The sequence below is a fragment of the Abramis brama genome (assembly GCF_963993115.1).
Source record: "Abramis brama genome assembly, chromosome: 24".
Lineage (NCBI taxonomy): Eukaryota > Metazoa > Chordata > Actinopteri > Cypriniformes > Leuciscidae > Abramis > Abramis brama.
The window spans coordinates 22,451,002-22,472,753 of record NC_139986.1 but is presented as its reverse complement, the minus strand read 5'-3'; the positions used below and the strand labels follow the sequence as shown (position 1 = coordinate 22,472,753).

The 21,752-nt window shown below is 36.8% G+C and overlaps 1 protein-coding gene and 1 long non-coding RNA gene across 2 annotated transcripts; both read left to right on the top strand.

Annotated features, from left to right (window-relative positions):
* Window positions 1-928: 928 nt before the first annotated feature.
* On the top strand, window positions 929-13,191 carry LOC311075287 (asparagine synthetase [glutamine-hydrolyzing]-like). Its single transcript, XM_084102569.1, has 12 exons — window positions 929-1,054; window positions 3,895-4,144; window positions 5,490-5,727; window positions 7,600-7,785; window positions 8,228-8,329; window positions 8,426-8,553; window positions 9,433-9,559; window positions 10,589-10,695; window positions 10,965-11,065; window positions 11,153-11,234; window positions 11,465-11,620; window positions 11,707-13,191. The coding sequence occupies exons 2-12, from the start codon at window positions 3,896-3,898 to the stop codon at window positions 11,914-11,916; spliced, it is 1,686 nt and encodes a 561-aa protein (XP_083958695.1). The 5' UTR covers window positions 929-1,054; window position 3,895; the 3' UTR covers window positions 11,917-13,191.
* A 6,474-nt stretch (window positions 13,192-19,665) lies between these two features.
* Window positions 19,666-20,577, top strand: LOC311075691. The gene is made up of 3 exons (XR_014604563.1): window positions 19,666-19,795; window positions 20,250-20,371; window positions 20,452-20,577. It is a non-coding gene; the product is annotated as an uncharacterized lncRNA (long non-coding RNA).
* The last annotated feature ends 1,175 nt before the right edge of the window (window positions 20,578-21,752 follow it).

Below are 21,752 nucleotides of genomic sequence, written 5' to 3'. Positions count from 1 at the left end.
GATATAAGTATTTCTGGAATAACCATTTTGAGAATATTAATTGGAAATTAAATTGGACTTATAATAACAAATGTGTTAATAATAAATTTAGTGAAATTTAAATCCTACATATAATTTATCCAACTAACCTGTTCCTAAAGAGATATAAAACTGATCTCTCTGAAAATTGTGTATTTTGTAAAAAGGATGTTGAGACTGTATTACATTTTTTTTTCGAATGCCTGTATGTTAAAGAAAATTGGGATTGATTTTGAATGTTCATTTAATATGCTAAATTGATCTAAAATGTATATAGAGAAAAGGGTTGTTATTTTTTATTATGATAAAAAAAGACTATGGACAAGATAAGAATCTCATTTTCATGTTAACCTTTTAATATTATTAGGCAAGTTTTACATACACAACTGTTAAATGGTTTGAAAGAATCACATACAAAATTATTCTGAAACCTTACAAATACTTTCAAAAACAGGTGTTGTGCCGAATTTCGACCCCCACCAAATGATTACACCCCTAGCATTGGTAGGTTTAGGATTAGTTGTGTGGGAGGGGTTAGGATTAAGGGCGGGGTTAGGATTAGGCAATCAGGTAGGCTATTGACTTCAACTAGGGGGGCAGGGGGTCGAAATTCGGCACAACACCTGTTAGCAACCGGAACCATGAACACATTTAAAGAACTGCACTTCTCTTTTACTTCGATTATAAATATATAGGCTACCCTTCTTGTTCTCAGTTTGCCTATTTATATAAGTTATGTAGGCATACATGGTATGTTTCCTATTTATCTTGTTCATATTTTTTGATATGTTTAATGTTCAACATGTAGCCTATAAAAAAAATAAAAAAAAATCCTGAACGTCATTACGTCATGGCAACGTTCAGCAGCGCCTGGTTCTTGGGCGGCACTGACTGACTGAGGTCAAATATACCAGGCTATGCTGAAATGCAGCAACAGGTGTTTTATTTCATCAGCCGGACTGCACTGAAGAAGAACTGGTTCTTCTCACAGACTCACAGCTCTTTGGAGATACACCAAATCAAGCATATTTTACAGGTATAGCTACACGTTGTATCTGACTGAATGATTTTTAAAGAATTGATTACACTTAATATGCTAAAAATGTGATTATAACATGTTGGCATTCTCCAGCTTGGTACATTTTTGTAATGTTAAACCACAGCTTTTCCTGTCATAGGCCCTACCTGTAAAAGTTTTTTTTTTTCCAGCCACATTATAAATTAAATGAATGATAATTGAGAATAGTCTAGCTATATTTTGCAGTTTCCACAACTGCGAGTTTTATCCTCACAATTGCCAGATCAAACTCAATTGCGAGAAGTAATGTCATAATTGCGAGAAAACTGTGCAATTGTGAGGAAAAAAAGCCAACATTGCGAGATTATATCACGCAATTCCGACTTCTTTTCACACTTCCACCACGCTATGAGAGATAGAAGGCGAATGAAGAGACTCACCCTTGAACTTTTTTAAACATTTTATTTATTTATATAAACTGATACGTACATTGCTTGATACTTGTTTATTTGCATTTATGAATGCCATTGTATAAATGTACATTTTGCTTATATGTAAAAAAAAAAAAAAAAAAGTAATCACACACTACCACTTATATTACATGCCAGGGAGCAATAAAATATATAGCCTACCTTTTGAAAAGATTCAGTTTTTTTTATAGCTTTCTTATTGGAAGAGTTAGATATCATATACAGTTTTAAATCAGGTGAGAAACAAAATAAGATTGAGTAAATTAAAATAAAAAACATCTCACTGTTCTCTTTCTCATTGCCACACACTACCACTGATATCAGTGCACATTACACTGAATAGTCATGGCATCATCTTTGCACATTCAACCAACTGGTGCATAGCATACTAGTGAGATGATTATGTTGATATAAACTACTAAACTGTATACAGTTCAACCATAAGAGGACAGGTTTTACTTGCTCAGTTGGTATTCTCCAGCTTTGTACATTTTCACATGTTTAACCACAGCAGTCTTTCCTGTCAAACCTATAAAAGATGTATGGAAGCTCGTTTCCGCCACAGAAAAAAATTCGCAGAATTCCGCCACTTTTTATTTTATTTTTTTAATCTCACAGTTTTTGACTTTATAACATGGAATTGTGAGTTTATCATGCAGTTCTGTGAAAAAAAAGTCAGAATTGTGACTTGTGAGGTGTAAATTCGCAGTTACTTTACAATTCCAAACCTCTAGTAGTTGGTGCTGATACCACAAAAAGTACACAATGTCAGTTCAACAGTAAAAAAAAGAACAATAATCAGGGCCTGAATTTCATTTTGGAAAATGCAAACACTTTTTTGAGCTTTTACAATTATGTTCAATCGTGTGTCTATCACAATCATGTCAATTTGGCAGTTTGTTGCAAGGTCCTGCCCATTTGAGAGATCGCCCAGTCATGGAGGGATAAAAATATTGATTGAAAATCCAACGTCCGATGGGCGGGCAATAAGATATTTTTTTCTGACACAATAAGAGTGCTGCAGGGATGACTTTACAAATTGTTTTTTTAAAAACTTTCCCTGACAGCTTGAGTTGGAATAGTTTGCAATATAGTGAGTATAAACACAAGGCTGTAAAAGTGGACTACTGAGTAGTAGTCATGTGACCATATCATGTTCTATATCACAATAAATGCTTTTTTTTTTCATTGTGTACGGTATTATTGTTATAGTATATATACTGTAAGTTGCAACAACTTCTTAACACTATATCCTCCTGAGACCCAGGCATAGCATTTTGTCCACTATAGTGGACAACTGGACTGTTTCAGTGAATTTGTCACAGTTTCAAGTTTTTCAGAGATACCAAATGTTTGGAGGTTTCAACATGACAACTCCGTCTCCTTGGTCTTTAAATATGACTGGCACTGACTGAATGATCAAATTTTGCACAATCTCAGGAAATATTTACGAAACAGGACATCTATTTCAAATGTCCACTGTGGACATCAGGACTTACAGCATGTAAATCAGTCAAGTGAATAGGGAAAGAAATTATATATAAATATTCCTATGAAATATTAGATATTCTAATGAAAATGATTTACTACTTATTACACTTTTTTTCGTTACATGTTGCCCCAAGAACACATTAATATATGCAAATTAGATACATTGCATAGAATGGGACTACCCGCCATTGTACACATATATTGCATAAAGTAAAATATCAAATCATCCTGTTGTATCTTTCACAACATAGTTAAGAATCATCTTTATACAATATTTGGTTAAAGAAAATCCTACAAATTGATTGGTGAATGAAAAATAAATCCATATTTATGCCTATAAATGTCTCATTTCATTTAATTTTTTAACAACTGAGTCCTGATGATCACTCTGTGGACATAGCATAACATATAAATAAAATATTATTTCCAAATGAGGACTTTTATCAAATGAGGAATTTTATCATTTCCTCTTTTTCCCATTTGTTCTATTGCTCCAAACAAAGTAATGACAATTAAAAAAACCTAATTTCACAAAACTTCTCAGGAGAATAAAGCTCTGGCGTGTGAGCCTAATTTTCTCACTGTATCATACTATATGAGCCATAAAAGCCTGATGTATCAAATATGACAGAAAACGTAAAACTAAACGCAAAAAAATAAATAAATGGAATTCCTTTCTTTTGTCATAACACTGTCAGAAACAGAAAATAGTGCAACCTCCTTTGTCCTTTATGTTTCTGTTGAAACCACTGTATTAAGTGCGAGCTTCTGAATTTGCATTTTAATTCAGTCTGTCTTGTCCACTTTTGCATTGGGGTTGTTTACTCTTGTTTATTCTTTTGTTAAAATGTTCGGATAGCATTACTAATTTGACTTCCTTCAATTTTTTTCCATCAGAATGTGTGGTATATGGGCCTTGTTCGGTAGTGATGAGTGCCTCGCGGCTCAATGCACCAATGCCATGAAGATCGCCCATCGTGGTCCAGATGCTTTCCGCTTCGAGAATGTCAATGGATTCACCAACTGCTGCTTTGGGTTTCACCGCCTTGCTATTGTGGACCAGCTGTATGGCATGCAGCCTCTACGTGTCAAGAAGTTTCCCTACCTCTGGTTGTGTTACAATGGTGAGATCTACAACCACATCAGGGTAAGTAACATTCTTGGCCTATTTCACTTTCACTTTATTTCACAAAAAAAAGCACAATTTCAAATGATATTATTATATATATATTATAAAATATATATTATGACTGTCATTAAAAACTTTTCTTCCACTAACAAAAGTAATTTTTTACTTTGTACTGATTTTCTTCTTCCTCTTCCTCCTTCTCCCCCTCCTCCTCCTTTTTCTGCCTTAAAAGTGTATGGGTTTCATAGAAAATAAATCATAGAGACCCCCAAATTAGCAGAATGAACCCAAATTTGTATACCGCTACTCAGGCACACAGACACACCCGTTCTACAGTAGGTGGCGCTATAAGGCAATTTGTGTTTTGAATCATAACTTTAGAACCTTAAGGACTAGAAACAAAATAGTTTTTTCCTCCTTTATTTTATTTTTTTATCTAAGCATTGCAAAGTTATAAGATGAAGTGCCATATTATGCTACGGACTCTGTCTGAGACACAACCGTCTGTGTGTGTGCACGCATGTGTGTGTGTGTGTGTGCAATAGCTTGTAAGATTTTCACGGTATAATAAGTTTCAGAAAGTCTCACATTATACAGTATTAAACAATATTTAATAATAATAATAACATATAAATTGTCTATACTAATAATAAATATAGCTGCAAGCAGCAATTATCGAGGCCAAGCAAGAAGCAAAAAAGAAGTTAGCATCAGTAAAATATAGCATTTTATATACTTTATTGTAGTTAGTGGCAATTTCATGTTTTGTTCAGTTATAGCGCCACCAAGAGGTGCAATCCTATCAGTTTTTCCTCAGATTGTGCCCATACATAGGTGTCTCAAATTTGGTGAAAATATCTCAATTTGTTTTGGAGTTAAAGACGTATGTATGAGCACATGAAAAATGACCCCCATTGAACTTTGATTGCATTTATTTTTTACACTTACAAAAGTGAAAGTTTTTCAACTTTCTATGTTTCTAAATTTCCTAGCGTGGTTTCGTCTCAGTCAGCCTAAGGGTTTCAAATATATTCGCAAAAGTTGTTTTAACTCTAAATTACAAGTGTTAAAAAACAACAAAGCAAAACCCATCATGTTTGGTATCGCTGGACTCAGCAAGGATTCAGGAATCTAAGTAGAAGATCCTTGTGAAAATAAATCAACCACAACCAAAGTTATAAGCATGTAAATATCCGAAACTTCTCAGACTCCTTCAGGGCATCGTGCCGATGACCCATACTGAGTTTCTTTATAATACTAAATGAAAACATTTATTGTGCCAGTATGACTCTCCACCTCGCATCATCTCTCCAATTCCTTCATGGTTTAACATGCATCTAATGATCTGTCTTTTTTCTTATAGCTGAAGAAGCAGTTTGAGTTTGATTATCAGACCAAAGTGGATGGAGAGATCCTTCTGCACCTGTACGATCGCTTTGGAATCGAGAAGATGCCAACTCTGCTTGATGGAGTGTTCGCATTCATCCTGTTGGACACTGCTAACAAAAAGGTTTTCTTAGGCAGGGACACCTACGGTGTGAGACCACTGTTCAGACTGCTTACCGACGATGGCTTTCTAGCAGTCTGTTCTGAGGCCAAAGGTATAATGAATAATGTAAAGCACCTTCTCTGGTAGGGCTGCACGAATAATTGAAAGTAAATGAAATCCCACTAATGCCGAGTTCACACTGCACGATTTTATTCCCGATTTTCAATCACTGACAGATTTTGCGAAATCGCCAACAAATGCCTGAAATCGGAGGCAAATTGTTACTCGTTCATGCGAGTGACAATCACGCAGTGTGATTATCAAAGACGCGATCTGAGAGAATCATCGATGCGCCTGTGAGATATTTGGCATGCTAAATATTTGGACCTGTCTGCAGTTCAAAATCCTGCTGTGTGAAAGTGTTCTGACTGGCAATTACATTGGCGATGACCTACAGCCAATAGAAGAGCAGGATACAGGGCAGCGGGAAGTTTGAGGAGGAGTTATATCAGAATATCAGCAAGCAAAGGCTACTGCATCTATTTGATCCCAAGAAATGGAGGAAAGTTTATTTTTCTAATTGCTTAAAATGAACGACTACAGGTCGATCAGAAAAACCTTTAGTCGAGAGCAGCCCTAATGTTTGTGCTGCACGTTTCAGAGTGAAGCACGGCACTGTTCTTTTACATACCTCGAGCTCATCATCTGGTGTTTTCAGTGTCTCAGAGTGGCTTGGTTCACAGTAAATGCTGCTCCACTCAAACTCATCTCTACATCTGCTCTGAGTTTGGGTTGCATTTAGGAACACAACATGTGGCAACCATCTTCCCAAACTTCCCAAACCATCTTCCCTAAAAATAGCTAAAATCACTGATCTATGTTATATTTTTTAGTTGTGTACTTACATTATCCCGACTGTTTCCAACAACTTTCAAACCAGGAGAAATTTGTAATTTAATTCGAAGACACGGACCGTTTCTTTATTTCCGTTTTGTCGCCTTCAATGGCGTCATATCCGCGTTGTCCCTGGTTTCCACTCATGCTGCCATAGCAACCAGAGCCCTCTGATTGTAACCAAGGCGACAGACGTGGACAATGACGTTCGCAATGTCTATCTGCACGCTGTTGTTGTTTCGTTCAAACATTATGGACCATGGCAAGCAGACTTTGGATAAAAAAAGGAGGAGAACTAAAACGAGAATCAATATCAGCGCGGTGTTTTCGAGATGCCGAGAGCTCCCATAGACAGTATATAAACGAGAGCTTCACGTCCGAGACTTCGACCGCTCCTACATGTACTTTATTAAACAGGTGAGCACATTTACATAAAACTAATCAATGTTATATAGTTCAACAATGATAAAATGTTAGAATATGCTCTGTATGTTATTGTAATGTTGATCTAGTTTACTGCTAGTCTCATACAGACAAACTAACACATAACGTTACATTTCAACACATTCAAATGCAGTTTAGTGTGATAGTGTAATGTTAGACCAAGTGAAACAGCGCTGCGTTACCTCACAAGTTTAATTTGTCTAATAAACTGACCTGTGAGTTGTAACTCTGCACTCGCGTGTAGTTCGGTAGAATGAAATGTCCATATTCCTTTTATATCTGTGGGACTCGCGTCGCGTGTGGAGCTGATAGCTGTCTCTTAGCAATCCCGACCTGCTTCATATCACAGTCATGATAAAAACATCGATGTATTATTTACTCATCCATAAACATTATTAGATCGGTCAGCTTGACGTTGACGACAAGATCCATAATTCTTAGCAAATGTTGCGTCATCAAACTACGCCTTTGTTATTGTAAGAGGTTAGCGACCCCTAGTGGCTAAAAAATTACATACTGTACGTTTAATCACATTTTCATTTAAAATCGTGCAGCCCTATCTCCTGATGCAATACCTTGAGCACACCTTTATTCCAGAATTTAATTTTAACAACAACATATTTTCACTGTGATTTAATCCAAACAGGTTTGACAGAGATCACACACTCCATGTCCACCCCTGCAGAGATCACCCCCTTCCCCCCAGGATACTTTGAGGAGTTTGACTTGAAGCTCACTGGAAAAGTCAAGTCTGTTCAGATGGAGCGCTTCCACTGCTGCACAGATGAACCTAAACATGCCTCCTATAACAACCTTCAGGGCCTTGGCACAGGTAGATGTCATATAGTGACGTAAAAGTAGTCCAAATTACTTGTGCATGTCTATTTCACATGTTCTGAAGCCATTTTATATCTTTGTGTGACACTGAAACTGAGTTTTTGTGTGACCCTCTTTCCAAGTATCATCAAAAATCACCCCAGCCTCTTGTTCTGTATAATCCCCCTTTGCCATGCTTTTTTTTGTTTCTTTTCTTTTCTTCTGCAATCCAAAGCTCCCTAACCTGCCATACTCTTGTGTCTCTCCATTCAAATCCTTCCTTCTCGCTTTCCCAGAAAGCTGCTGTCATTTGCTGATGGAAATGACTGTAATGAGCCATATGTTGCCTAAAAGCGCATGTTGTGTACTGTCAAGTGCAATTTGAATGATTTTGATGGTGCTAACAGTTGAAGAGTTACGGTAACGTTTTCTCCTTTTAATTTCTCCTTTGTCATCAGGCTTTGAATTGGAGACGGTCAAGAGCAACATTAGGATCCTGTTTGAAAATGCTGTAAAGAAACGCTTGATGGCTCACAGAAGAATCGGCTGCCTCCTCTCAGGTGCCTGTGTCGCTCTTTCTGTTATTTGCTTCAAGTGGGTTTGTTACTCTGACTTTTTTATTACATTCACCCTATCCATGATGGTTTTATTTCCAGGTGGTCTCGATTCCAGTCTGGTTGCCGCGACACTCGTGAAACTGGCCAAAGAAGAAGAGCTTAAGTATCCCATTCAGACGTTTGCCATTGGTGCAGATGACAGCCCAGATCTTCTTGCTGCCCGCAAGGTAAGTGACACTGTACATTCAGCATGTAATATGCACTTTATGCTTCTATAGCCTGAACATGTGTTGCACTTTCTATGGATAGTGCATTTCTATACACTTTGTGTTGACTTAAAAGATGCTAGTGTTGTCATGATTGTGGAATTTCTAACCTCGAAAAAAATACCTTCAAAATATCAAAGGTTTAAAACCATTCTTGGATTCTACAGGGAGAAACTGAGTTTCTGAAGAAAAGTATTGACATTTTTCAATCTGGTGCATTTTAAGAGCAAAAGTAAAAGCATTAACCTTTTACTTTTACCTTTTTAATCTTTGCAATGGCTTTATGCTTGTACTTTAACGTGGACTCAAACCCCCCTGTTTTATTACTGATGGTTCACACCTCAGATTTGAAAAAAGCTCAAGAAATGGTTTGTAAAGCTGTGGAAAAGTGGGAGTGTAGTGGGTGAGAAGAGGGGAAACAACAACCAATAATACACAGATCTACAAGACGCTCATTACACAAACAAATGAATATTAATAAGCAGAGAAAAAAAAGAGTAGGGCGCATCATTATGTATTTTAAAAATATATCCCTATGACAACAAACTCATAGGGTTTGTATTGTATCATTAGAGACTACTATCAACTATTATTAACAAATCAAAATAGGGTTTTAGAAATATCAACAGATCAGCTGCATAACTTTCTTAACTTTTTCAGTAACAGATATGAACCGTTTGCACATCAATGGTCTTATTTTTATTATAGAGGCAAAAGAGGATCATCATTTTTTGGATTGTTTTGTTCTTCCAGTTTAAAGATCAGTTGAATCACATGCCATATGTGTTTTTGAGTATTTAGTAGCAGATCACGTTGGTTTTAACTGGTGTTGTGTGGCAGGTGGCAGCCTACATTGGCAGCGAACACCATGAGGTGAACTTCACGCCTGAGGAGGGTATCCGCGCGGTGGACGAAGTCATCTTTCACTTGGAGAGTTATGACATCACCACTGTACGTGCCTCTGTTGGTGAGTACAGGAGCTCAGACTAATTATAGGAGTAGAAGGAACTAGGGCTACTCACCAGTAATGATTTAGTTTTTTTCTACTCGACCAGTAGTTCATTTAATCAATTAGTTGACTGATCGCATGTTTAAAGCTGCACTATGTAACATTTGTGTTCAAAAATATACAAAATGTATATATTGAGTGAGTACATCATGAATCCATTTCCAAACCGTGTTTTTGTCTTATCCTGAATAATAAATGTTTATATTTGGACTATTGTAGCCCAGTACCTGCGTGACTCATCATAGACATAAACGGAGAGAAGTCCCTCTGACTACGATGTTCTTCCACAAGATGCAGTTTTGTTTATTATCCACTAGAGTGCCAGAAGTTACATGAATTAAACCATAATGATTATTTGTATGGTATAAATCGATAATGATCCTTTAATTGCCTATATATAATAGTGTAATCAGCAATCGTGCACACACACTCGTGCTTGCCGTAAAAAAACAGCAAGGAGACTGTCTGAACATTTTAATAATTTATTGATAAAATTGTGTTTTTGGATGCAGAGATTTAAGTCAACGATGCTGACTCATGTCAGTAATGGCTACATCTCAGTAGTGGTAATATGCCTTTTTCATATGGATTACATAATCTGAGAATATTTGCTTTCCATTTGAATTGGTTAATTTAAAAGTAGACATTTTAAGCTTTCTATAGATGCATTTCTCATGTCTGTGAGGTAAGTATACACAGTTTCGGTTTATTTCAACAAGCTGAGACTGAGATGGCAGAAAGAGCATCCTGTTTGTTTTCATTATTTTACAAAAGTTTGACGTTTTATTGTTATTGCGAGTGCACACAAAAATGTATGACTCTTTTGAATAATGTATTATCTGTATGACCAAAAATATATTTATATTTTTTGCATCATTTACTTCAGTAATATGAATTTCCTAGCTCAGCTTATAGCCACTAGGTGGCAACAGTGCTTTTCAGAAAAAGATTTGTATTCAGTGATTTGTTTTTGTTTTTTCTATGCAGGGATGTACCTGATATCAAAGTACATCCGTGAGAAGACAGACAGCGTTGTGATTTTCTCAGGTGAAGGTTCTGATGAGCTGACACAAGGATACATCTATTTTCATAAGGTACATGTCATTTATGTTCTTAAGTTTACATTTACTGTCAACTCCAAATGTATAAAAAAAAGCTACTTAAAAATGCTCAAATAAAACAGGTTCTGAGATGTAGGGTGTAGCAACATTTGTGTAGTTTTATAATGTAATTCAATGACATTCAGACATTTTAAGTGGGACTTCACTATGGTCACTATGTGAGAAATTAGTGCCTTGTAATGCATTGTTAGCTGTATCTTCAGACTTGATTTCAGCTGAATTTGTGACCTGATTTGAATTAGGCGCCGACCCCTGAAGCGGGCGCTGAGGAGAGTGTACGTCTGCTGAAAGAGCTTTATCTGTTTGATGCGCTGAGAGCGGACAGAACCACGGCTGCACACGGGTAAGACAAAATACCCCTTCCTTCTCTTCCCTTCCCACAGTAACTTGGTGATTTCCACTGTTTGTGACGTCAAACCTTTTCCACTAGACTGGAGCTGAGAGTGCCTTTCCTGGACCACAGATTCACCGCATACTACCTCTCTCTGCCTGCAGAGATGAGAGCACCGAAGGTGAGTCCTGACACCTCACAATTCAGTGATTTAGTTCCTCATGTCAGTCTAAAATGTGTCTGTTCCCACATCAGTTACGGTTCCCGGTCTGAAGTGTAATACAAAAACCAAAACACCAAATATGAGCAATAATGATAGTGATGCTTAATTTATTGGTATTGCTTTTGTTTTTCAAATATCATATTAGTGTTTTTTGTAATCCGACTGAATAACTTGTTTGATTGGAGCAGAATGGTGTGGAGAAGCATCTCCTGAGGGAATCGTTTAAAGGGATGAATCTTATCCCAGATGAGATTCTCTGGAGAAGGAAAGAGGCCTTCAGTGATGGTATGACATCCTTGAAGAAATCCTGGTATGCAAGCCTGCAGGAGCACATCGAGTCTGAGGTACTACACATGTACACACAGACTATGATGTCATGAATGTGCACAGTACACGGTGTGTATCCTTTAATCTATCTTTTCTCCTTCAGGTGAACGACTCTCAGTTGGAGAAGGCTGATAAGCTGTTCCCTTTCAACCCCCCCAAAACCAAAGAAGGCTTCTACATAAGGCAGGTCTTTGAGAAGAAGTACCCCGGCCGCAGCGAATGGACGCCGCATTACTGGATGCCCCGCTGGATCAAGGCCACCGACCCCTCAGCCAGAACCCTGTCCATCTACAAGCCTGATAAAGACGAGTAATCACATCATTCTTCAGACCTTGGCTAAAGATTACATTATTTATGTATGCTATGGAGCTGGTTCAAAATTGATCATGCTACCTTCCTCTATTAAATGAGATAAATTATTATTTTTTTAGGTGGTTTGATTAGTCTTTTCTAAAGAGAACTGAATTTATAATACTGCAGGCCAGTTCTTCACAGAAGTATCTTTTAAAAATGAAGCCCTGTCCACTGCCTTGCTTAAGTTCAGCGTATTTATGTACAATATACTTAGTGCCATTCTAATCCATTATATTTTATAATAATCAGCTTTATTTTATTAAACAGAATCTAAAAAGATTTGGGAGCCATATTGGTTGAAGGACTCCACTACAAAAATGTGTACAGAAAGCCATAAATACTATTTTTGTTACTGCTTTAAAACTCAGAACTTAACATTAGCCAACATTGTCAACAAAAGAGGTTTATACAAAGATTCAGAAAGCTTGAAGGGGATCCATAAGATTTTAAGATCAGGGGTGCATTTCCCAAAGCCAACTATGGTCACAATTTCTGTCGTTACCAATAGAGCTCAATGGAACTTGCAAAGAAAGTTGACTAACGATAATTTTGGGAAATGCACCCCTGGACTGGAAAAGTTGTTGGTTTGATTCTTACAGGCCATGAACTACTTCCATTTTGCACTTGAGCTAAGCACTTGTGTTCCTTCAGTGGGACTGTCCCTTTGAGTGTTTTTGTATGTGTAAAATTAAGTGAAATTAAAGGGATGATCCACTAAAAAAACCTGTTCTAAACCGGTTAAATGTTGGTAACCAAACTGTTTTGGCGACCAGTGACTTCCATTGAATGGACAAAAACAGACTTTTTTCAAAATATTTTTTGTGTTCCACAGAAGAAAGTTCTGAAAGCACCCTCACATGAGGGTAAGTAAATGGCAAATAAAATAAAAATATAATATCATAAAATATCCCTTTAAAATGTATTTCTAAAACGGTTTGTACATTTCTCAAAGTGAAATGCCTCACACAAGTAAGATTAACCATTTAGCCTTATGGGGAGTTCATTTTTTAAATGTTTTTATTTGGTGCACCAACACTATAATCTGGCAAAATGAATAATAATTTTGGATTTCATTAATGAGATGGATGTGTATGTAACATGAGTGTATAAAGCATCTTCAGCCTCCTTCACTGACTAATCAAAGACTTCAGTTACTTTCTAGACCTTGATGTGCGCATACGTTATTGATTTGAAAGATCTGGTCATGGTGTTAATAAAACTTTTCTTCAATATATCTTGATGTGTTTTAATTAATGTCAGTAAATAAAATAATATAAGCTATAACTACATAAATATACAAAGAAAGTAGATATCAAGGTCCAGAGTTGAGGACCCCTGATGTAGATGATAGAGTTCAAATAAGGTAGATAACTTTAATAACATAAAACAAACAAAAAGCAGTATTCCAGCATGAAGTGGTAGATTTTCCCCTATGCACCTGACTTAAGTTTTGCAGGTGTCCCAGACACCCAATAGTTTTACTCTACTAAGCATAGGCCTACTTCAATACCTGTTCTAGTCAGACGACGTCTCATCCTTTTTTTTTAACCCTAGCACTCTGGAATAAGATCAAAAGTGCTTCACTACAACACTATCACTTCTGAATAGAAGTAAGGCCGGCGACACACTGGCTGTGTGGCGTGAGCGTGGTGTTTTCTATGTCTTTGCACACCAGAAACGTGTCTGACGCGGCGCTGCTGCTGACATATGATTTCTCATTGGTGATATATTCGACATATGGGGGAGAGAGTTGTGGAAGGCCTACTTAATGTTAAATATAAATATAGCAGCAAAGACAATGTCGGCAGTATTGACTGCAAAATAGGCTACAGAATATTTCGTTCTGTATTGACAGGTGCAAATTTGAAAATCGATTATATTTTTTTAATTACATTTATATCTGCATTTATGTACAAACCTTACTTTTCAAACCTCAAAGTGTCATTTATTAATGTTAGCCGCTAACGTAAATTTACATACATTTACATAGGCCTAGCCTACTTGTAATAATCACTTCTAACGTCCCCATGGCAACAGGGGAAATGGCTGCTCTTGTGTGAAGTAAGAGATTGCACTTTGTGCATTGGAAGCACTTATTTTAACAGAAGATGTCTGTTTTGTATAGCTAGACTACCTCTGTAAAAAATTGGGTCTTTCCTGGAAATCGGGTAACCATCAACTTCCAGTTAGCCTATAATTATTATCCCTACATATGAACGATTAATTTAAAATGCGTATGGCTTACTATTTAATAATAAAGAGAGTAGGAGCCGGGACAGTTGAAACACTTTTCAGATAAATGTTGTTTTCTAAGATAAGGTTACAGATAAAGGTTACTGGATTTGCTGGTGGACCAGCTTGGACCAGCTGGTGGGGACCTAGATGAGCTGGTGGACCAGCTTGGACCAGCTGAGCTGGTGGGGACCATATGAGCTGGTGGACCAGCTTGGCTAACCTGGTGGGGACCTGGATGAGCTGGTGGAACCATTTCTGATAGCACACGTACATCTCTGTGATGTCTATTTGATGTGCGTGTTACATCTGGGAGTATTTTTTAGTTAGTGTTTGCTCATCTGCAATACGTCTATGAATTGTGAGTATTTGCAGTGTGTTGTCAAACTGATGAAGAAGTTTTCTTAATTTTCTGGTGTTTTTCTAATTTGCATGTGTTTTCTTCAGTTGCAGCGCGTTGAGCTCTCGCCACCATACATTTAATGTAAAATATGCTTTGAGTAATTTGTGAAATTGCTATATTAAAGACAATGAAACAGTTGAATGATGAAAAATGATCATACTTCATACACAAGTAAGATGAAAATAAATACAGATCAAATGCCTAGTGAATATGCAATTTGTAATACTAAGTTAAATATGTAAACAGATATTTAAAAAATTAAACATAAAATGAAACAAATGTAAAAAATAATTATAATTCATACTAGGTAAGAATAGAAAGCAAAAGCAATACAGCGTAAATATGCCATTTTAAATATTAAGTTAAATAGGTAAACAGATATTTAAAAAATATAATTCATACATAGTTAAGACAAAAAATAGAGTATATATGCACCTTTAAATGCTAAATACCATAGGTAAAATGCAATAAAATACTGTAGTTGAAATAAAATGCTAACATACTATAAATATTTAAAATAATTGTTTTTGCACCTAGCTACTGTTTAGTAAAGTTTTACTGTTTAAAAAATATAACACATGTGACACATTATCATATGTGTAAGCTAACTTTTTACAGTAATTTTGTGGTGCTGTTATAGAGCGTCTTATTTATATTTTCAATTAGATTAAATGTCCCGTTCAATAGTGTTTGGAAACATGCAGATGTATTTTTCGTTGGTGAAGTTAATGTGCAAGCATTTGTTCACTATTTCGGTTGGTGAAACTGCCCGTAACTGACCAAAATTAGAAGAGCATACTAAAATGTGAGGAAGAAAAACCCTTGATCTTCCATTCTGCAAAAGGGGCACATCAACAGGACATATTTCTTTTATCAGCACAATGCATCTCTCTGACTCTTCAATTCTCAAAGTTAAGATCTTGCTGACAATGCCAAATGTTCCATCCTTCAAGACCACTACATTGTCATTTGACCTGACTGGTTTTAGGTAATCTGTGGAGTGAATGACCTCAGTGTCCACTATTAGTCGGCAGTAAACATTACACTCTATACCGATAGGCATGTTTTGAACAATTTGCCTCACAGCAACTTCCTCCTCAAAACTGAGTGTCAAAACTACAGCAGAGCCAAGTAAACAGACATCACCAACTGAGTCAGAATGCTTAAGTCTGTTTGTTTCAGTCACATCTTTACAAAACTCGAGTACGCTCTCGCTGATTGTGTCTGTGCTAGCTAAAATGGGAAGAGTTTTACTCATTATAAACTTGTTAACAATTTGAAGTGGTGCTCCCCTGGCATTTTTAACAAGTCTTACAAGCTTTCCATTGCCATTTTCAAAATTAAAGGCTGAATGCACCCAAAGAGGTCCCCAATTTTTCACACTCGCTGACAAATGATGTAGTAAGTGGACATTAAATGTCATAGACTTTTCTCCATACAGCATCTGAAAGCGAAATGCAAACTCAAGGAGTAGTAGGTCTGCTGCATTTACATCATCTTTTGAAATGCTGTCACTCAGAAGCGGATATACAGCTTGCACTAATAGCGCAAAATGGCAAAGATATTTTGATGGGAGAATATCCTTCAAGCAAGCCAAGCTCTCCACTCAGCAGCCTTCCAGTACTTTCTTTCACTGAGATCCCTGGGGAGTCTGCGAATATACTGAGGGGGTTTTATTTTAGACAAGCGTCCATTTATAACACGTTGATTGTCCGGAGAGCCAATGTAGAACTCGCTACCATATTCCTCCAGCCACAACTTTGACAATTGTTTAGTCACACCAAGTAAAACACAATGCATATAATCTGGCACAAATCCATGAACCACATCAAAATATGGTAAATTGACCAATGGTGATAGGCCCTTAACCCCTCTGATAGGATGTCCACCTCTAACAGCGTCCTCCGTGTCATGGATCATTTCTGATGCATTTCTGTCAGCATGTTGCTCTTCACTAACAGGGTACCTGACTGCTCCGCAGATATATTTTCCTGGATGGTAACAGAACCCACAACCATAGTAGCCATTAAACTGAGTGAGGTTTTGCATCAAGGGTCTAGCAACAGAGTCCACACAACAGCATAACCCTACCAGTTTACTTTTTATCCATGAATTTGTGATTTTGTTCCACCACATTACCCCATCTACAACCAATTTTTTTGCGTGCTTACAAATTTGTCAAGAAATATATCCATCCTTGGTTCCCCTTTCCCATGCCACAAACCAGCAAGTATCATGTTTTTTCTACGTTCGGCAGGTGGAATTTCATTAATAGCCAGCTGTATTGGCCAGATTGATGTACCTGAGGCTTTGTACAAGGGACTTCCGTCTGAATTGAACACATATGAAAGGTTATCCTTATTGTGCAGAATTCCACCTGGGCACGAGAGCTCTTTGTACATATCGCCATCATAAATGTCCCTGAGTACGTTCTCTGATGTTGCTCTTGTAAATCTCAAATTGAGTGAATTTCTGAAGTTGTCATTTTCAAGGAATGACTTAACCTGTAAATCAACTGATAAAGTTACAAAGTAACTCTGGCTTTTCAGATCTTGGGTACTGTTTGTCTTGTTACAGTGTGAACACACATAGTGTTTCTTCTGATTATTGTTTTTATGACTTGCAAGATATGACTGACAGAATGTACAAAGGAAATGAAGTTCTGTTCTCTGACTGAAGTGTGTGAACACCTTACTAAGCTTGTGCTTACTGGCTGGCAGTACTGTTTTAGAGAAAACAAAATTAATCAGTTTCAAAAGGTCAAGCAGTGCAGCAAATGATAAATTGTGCCTTAGTGTGAATGTTATGAGCAGCAGGAGGAGTTCAGCCTTTGTAATTGAGAGAAATCTGCATACTGGAACATAGATTTTCATCAAATTTTGGACCAGTATCATGTGCAAATGACTGGCTTTCTTCTCCATCATGTTCCTCAACATCACTGCCTTCATCACTTTCATCGGCTTCAGTGACTTCCCCATCACTTGCCGTTTCACTGTCACCATCTACACAGTTTCCTTCCTCCAATTCAATTGCTTCTCCGTCGCTTGCTTCGTTTGTCTCACTTTCTTCCTCATTATGTACTTCAGTGCCATTTACACTATTTCTGTCCTCTAGTTCAGGGTGCTCATTGTTAGATGGTCCAGGTGCGTCATTGTTGGAGCTATAAGTGTTTGATCTAAATTTTGTTGTCCTTGGCAACAGATAAGTAGTATCTGGCTCCAGGTACTGCTTATACCTCTTCATTTTAGTCCCTCTGTTGTTGTCTGGTTCTTAAACTCTGTTAAACAATGTAACGTGTTAAGGTTGCAACGAGCCATACATAGGCCTTATTTGTGCTGAACAAATTGTTATTTTTATTTATTTGATATCCTACAATATTAAACAGAATAGCTAGTAGACTTTTCACTCACCACCATGAGTCTCTGTAAATAGTGAGAATCATAAGCCGTTTCTCAATACCAAGTACGCAAAGTTCGGACTTGAGTCCTTGGTAGTTCGGACTTGACAAGTTCGACTCAGGAGAACGAACTCCCGAGGACGGGAGGACACAAGTCCGGTAATTCTGAAATGGAACAGCGGCGTACTTGTTAGCGTCACTCAGCTCGCTCTGGCTACTCCGGTTATCTCTTTATGTATATCTAGGCTACAAATAAAACAAAATATGTTATAAACCACCACTCTGCCTCTTTTCATTTTCATTTAGAAAAATCTTAAACATAATGGCCACACAAATGTGGTTCAGGCAACGCAATTGATTATCTTCACTGCATATTTATAACACGAAATATAAAGCACAACCCTGACTATTTTTGTTTTCATTTTAAAAAATATGATAAATAAAAAACATTATAATATTGATCATTAAAACTAACATTTAGCAAAAAGAGACAGGGTTGTGTCATTTTATTTTATTATATATGTACATACAGTGAAGAGAATGTAGGCAACATGTATAATAAAATATTTTGTATGTTTTAAATATATAAAATAAAATGACATAACCTTTTTTGTTAAATGTCAGTTTTAATGATCAATAATAGCCATTATAAAAGTATAAGTAGCCTAAAAGGTATAAGAAGCTATACAATAATAAAGCAAACGATTCAATCAAACATAAGTCAGCTCTCCAGGCTACAACGTTAAAGTTAAATAGACTAAATAAAGCTATAAAACTTCACTTTGCCCTCAGCTTAATGTTTTGCCAGGGAACAAATTATAGATTAATGAGACAAATAAAATAAATTGCCAGTGGCAAGTCAGCAGCACTAGCCGAGGAAAGGCTGTTCTCGGCGGGGTACATGAGCACCGAGCGTCCGATTGCCTGGTTCTTACAACTCCGAAAACGTCAGATCAAATTTTCAAATAGGCGCTATCTTTATAAATAAACCAAAGATTTGAGCTTTAAACAACTACATTCTCGCCTGAAATACTCTTAAAACTACATTTCGTGACACAATTACAGCAGTATTTTTAAATTACGCGGGGTTTCTCCTCCGCTATTGACGCTTGCTGGTTGGTGTGAGATGCATTCTGGGATACCTTGCTGTCTCAAGTCTGCACAAGTCACCTCTTGATGCATCCTCGGTAAAAGGGGCGGATCAAGAACACATCCGGGGATTTGAAGTGGACTTGGCTAGATGTGAACTTTGAATTGGAACAGTACTTGGGCAGCGACTGATGACGTTTCACAAGTCCACAAGAACACAAGTACAGACAAGAACGCATATTGAGAAACGGCTATAGCCTTTGTGGACCTCTAGTATCTGTCAGAAATAGCTGGTAGCGCCATCTAACGGTCAACTAAATTTGTCCAAAAATATTAATTAATAAAAGTTAATTAAATACAATTAGAAAAATTTGGGAGGAATATAAGAGTAACAGATTGTTTTTGTCACTTACATTGGTGGAGCTTTAATTCACTTGAAAAAAACCCCCCTGAATGTGTGGCGCGCACATATGCACGTCACGTATTTAACGGTAACTTTTCGAATCGGCTTCTATCAGACACGGAGAAGGCTTCAGATATTTGCGTTTTTAATACAAAATGTTCGCGTACATTATTTAGACGATGGAGTTAAAGACGTTGTTAATGTTAAAGACATTAAACACTTTGACCCAAAAAATACGACGGATTTCTTGTCTCACACTTACTGGATCCTGCAGAAAGGACGCTTCATAAAAGGACAGATTCTGTTGATGAAAGGTAGGCCTAAATCTTTCAATTTACAGTACTATGTCTATAAATATGCTTAATAAACAGCTTACAAAACTGAGGACGTTTTTGTGACATCTGTGAACCAGATAACTTAATGAAAAGCGCTGCTATTAAAAACATAAGGTTAACCTGTAGCTGCTAGTTGTTACCTAGCTCATTGTATCTTTAACCTAATTTATTCATTTTTAAAGATCCTAATTGTTTAAACAATATGATTTGATATCAAATTAGTTAATTTAAATGCTTTTTCAATTTTATTTTCTGCCAGTATAATACCAGGTGACCATTCCAGTAAGTTAGATATTAAAGTAAAAGAAAAAAAGGTAATTTTAATTTATGAATCAAACTAAATCTAGAGTAAAAATGGATGTTTTCATTAGTGTAATTCTAGACTGAAAATAAACAAGTACTTCGTAAGAAGAAAGCTATTCCCATTTTTCAGAAACTTGTGAGGAAATTGAAAATGTGCTGGCAACTGGGAAAAGGATTCGAGTGCCAAAGCTGCTTGATAAAAGTCCACCAGAGAACAAAACGTCAGAAAGGAAGGAAGCTAAGGATAATGCTGTAAGTAATATGAAAAGACTGCACGATGAACTCAGTTCATTGAATAATTTAAATACCTCTTACTTGTGTTGTATTTTCAGGCAGCCCAAAAGGCAAGCATTGAGGAAGGAAAGCAGACATTTCTGATGGACATTTTAAAAAAGAGACAAGCCTTGAAAAGGAAGCAACCACTATTTCCTCCTCATTCTACACCTAAAAGAGGAAAACATATTGTAATATGAGTTTTGAACTAGTTGTTTGAAACAACATACAAACAAACATATTTGTAACGTGTGTAATTCAGACTTTGAGTCAAAAACGCAGTTTGTGATTGAGACAACTTTCCATTGTGATTGCCAACCTCAGTCTCTCTTATGCAAGATGGATATGGCCCTCTACTTAACAAAACAGCAAAAAGTCAAGAGAGAAATGTTGATTACAAATTTATAAGAATGGAGACTGCAGTAGTGTTATGTTTCTTAATAAATGTTTAATTTTAAAATTTTATTTCTTATAGGTTAATATCGGTGAAGGTGTAGTTATACACCGGGAAAAATGGAGGAAGATACAGCTCAATGTAAAGGACAGCTTGTTTGTGAAAGAGCTGGCAGTGTGCATTTGGGGAACAAGCACACTGGCCAACCGAAGCCTGGAAGGAAAAAGTTGCCCCACCACAAAATCAGATCCTAGGCCACCTCTGACACCTCACAAAGTCAGAACACTAAAAAGTAAGTGATGTGTCAACTTTAGAGAATTATGTTCAGGGCTCGACATATGAAGGGTTAACACTTAAGACACAGTTAAGACTATTGACATGGGACTATATTGGGGGGAAGCACAGGCGAAGCACTGCTACTTGGGCACAGAGATATCACGCATGCACCCAAGTAGCAGTGCTTCGCCTGTTCTAACGATCAACAGTAATAATGCTCATACTGTCAAATTTAGCCTTATTCAAGAACAGCATCTATAGATATTTGTGGTAGTCAAGGCTTAAAGGATTTCTCTTGTATATGTATTTTTTTCCTAGGTTGCTTTCAAAAGTGGCTGGAAGGCAAAAATTTGGAGGAAGCAGAGCTGAAGGCCAGAACAGTGAAGCTTGGCCGCTACTTGACAGAAAAAATTCAAGACATCAACAAAAAAGTCAAAAAAGCCAAATAAGTAGATTGCTTGCTTCACTTCATAAACTATTTATTATTTATTATTTATTAGTAGTTACAATGAAATGAAATGTAGTTGATTTAAAGGTGCCTTATGTAAAAATAAATAAATTCATACTCCACATTCCATACCAGATGGGGGCAGTATACCTCCAGAAAGTGAGTTGGTCTACTCTAGAGTATGAATATCTTCAAGCTACTCCCCTTCACCTTTACCAGTGAATATGTTCATATTCGTTTTG

What these genes read in the sequence shown, in the direction of transcription:
- LOC311075287 (XM_084102569.1), top strand. Translation starts at nt 3,896, where the DNA reads ATGTGTGGTATATGGGCCTTGTTCGGTAGTGATGAGTGCCTCGCGGCT. An exon ending in ATCTTCTTGCTGCCCGCAAG is followed by an intron (nt 8,554 to 9,432) that starts GTAAGTGACACT and finishes GTTGTGTGGCAG; the next exon opens with GTGGCAGCCTACATTGGCAG. An exon ending in AGAACCACGGCTGCACACGG is followed by an intron (nt 11,066 to 11,152) that starts GTAAGACAAAAT and finishes CTTTTCCACTAG; the next exon opens with ACTGGAGCTGAGAGTGCCTT.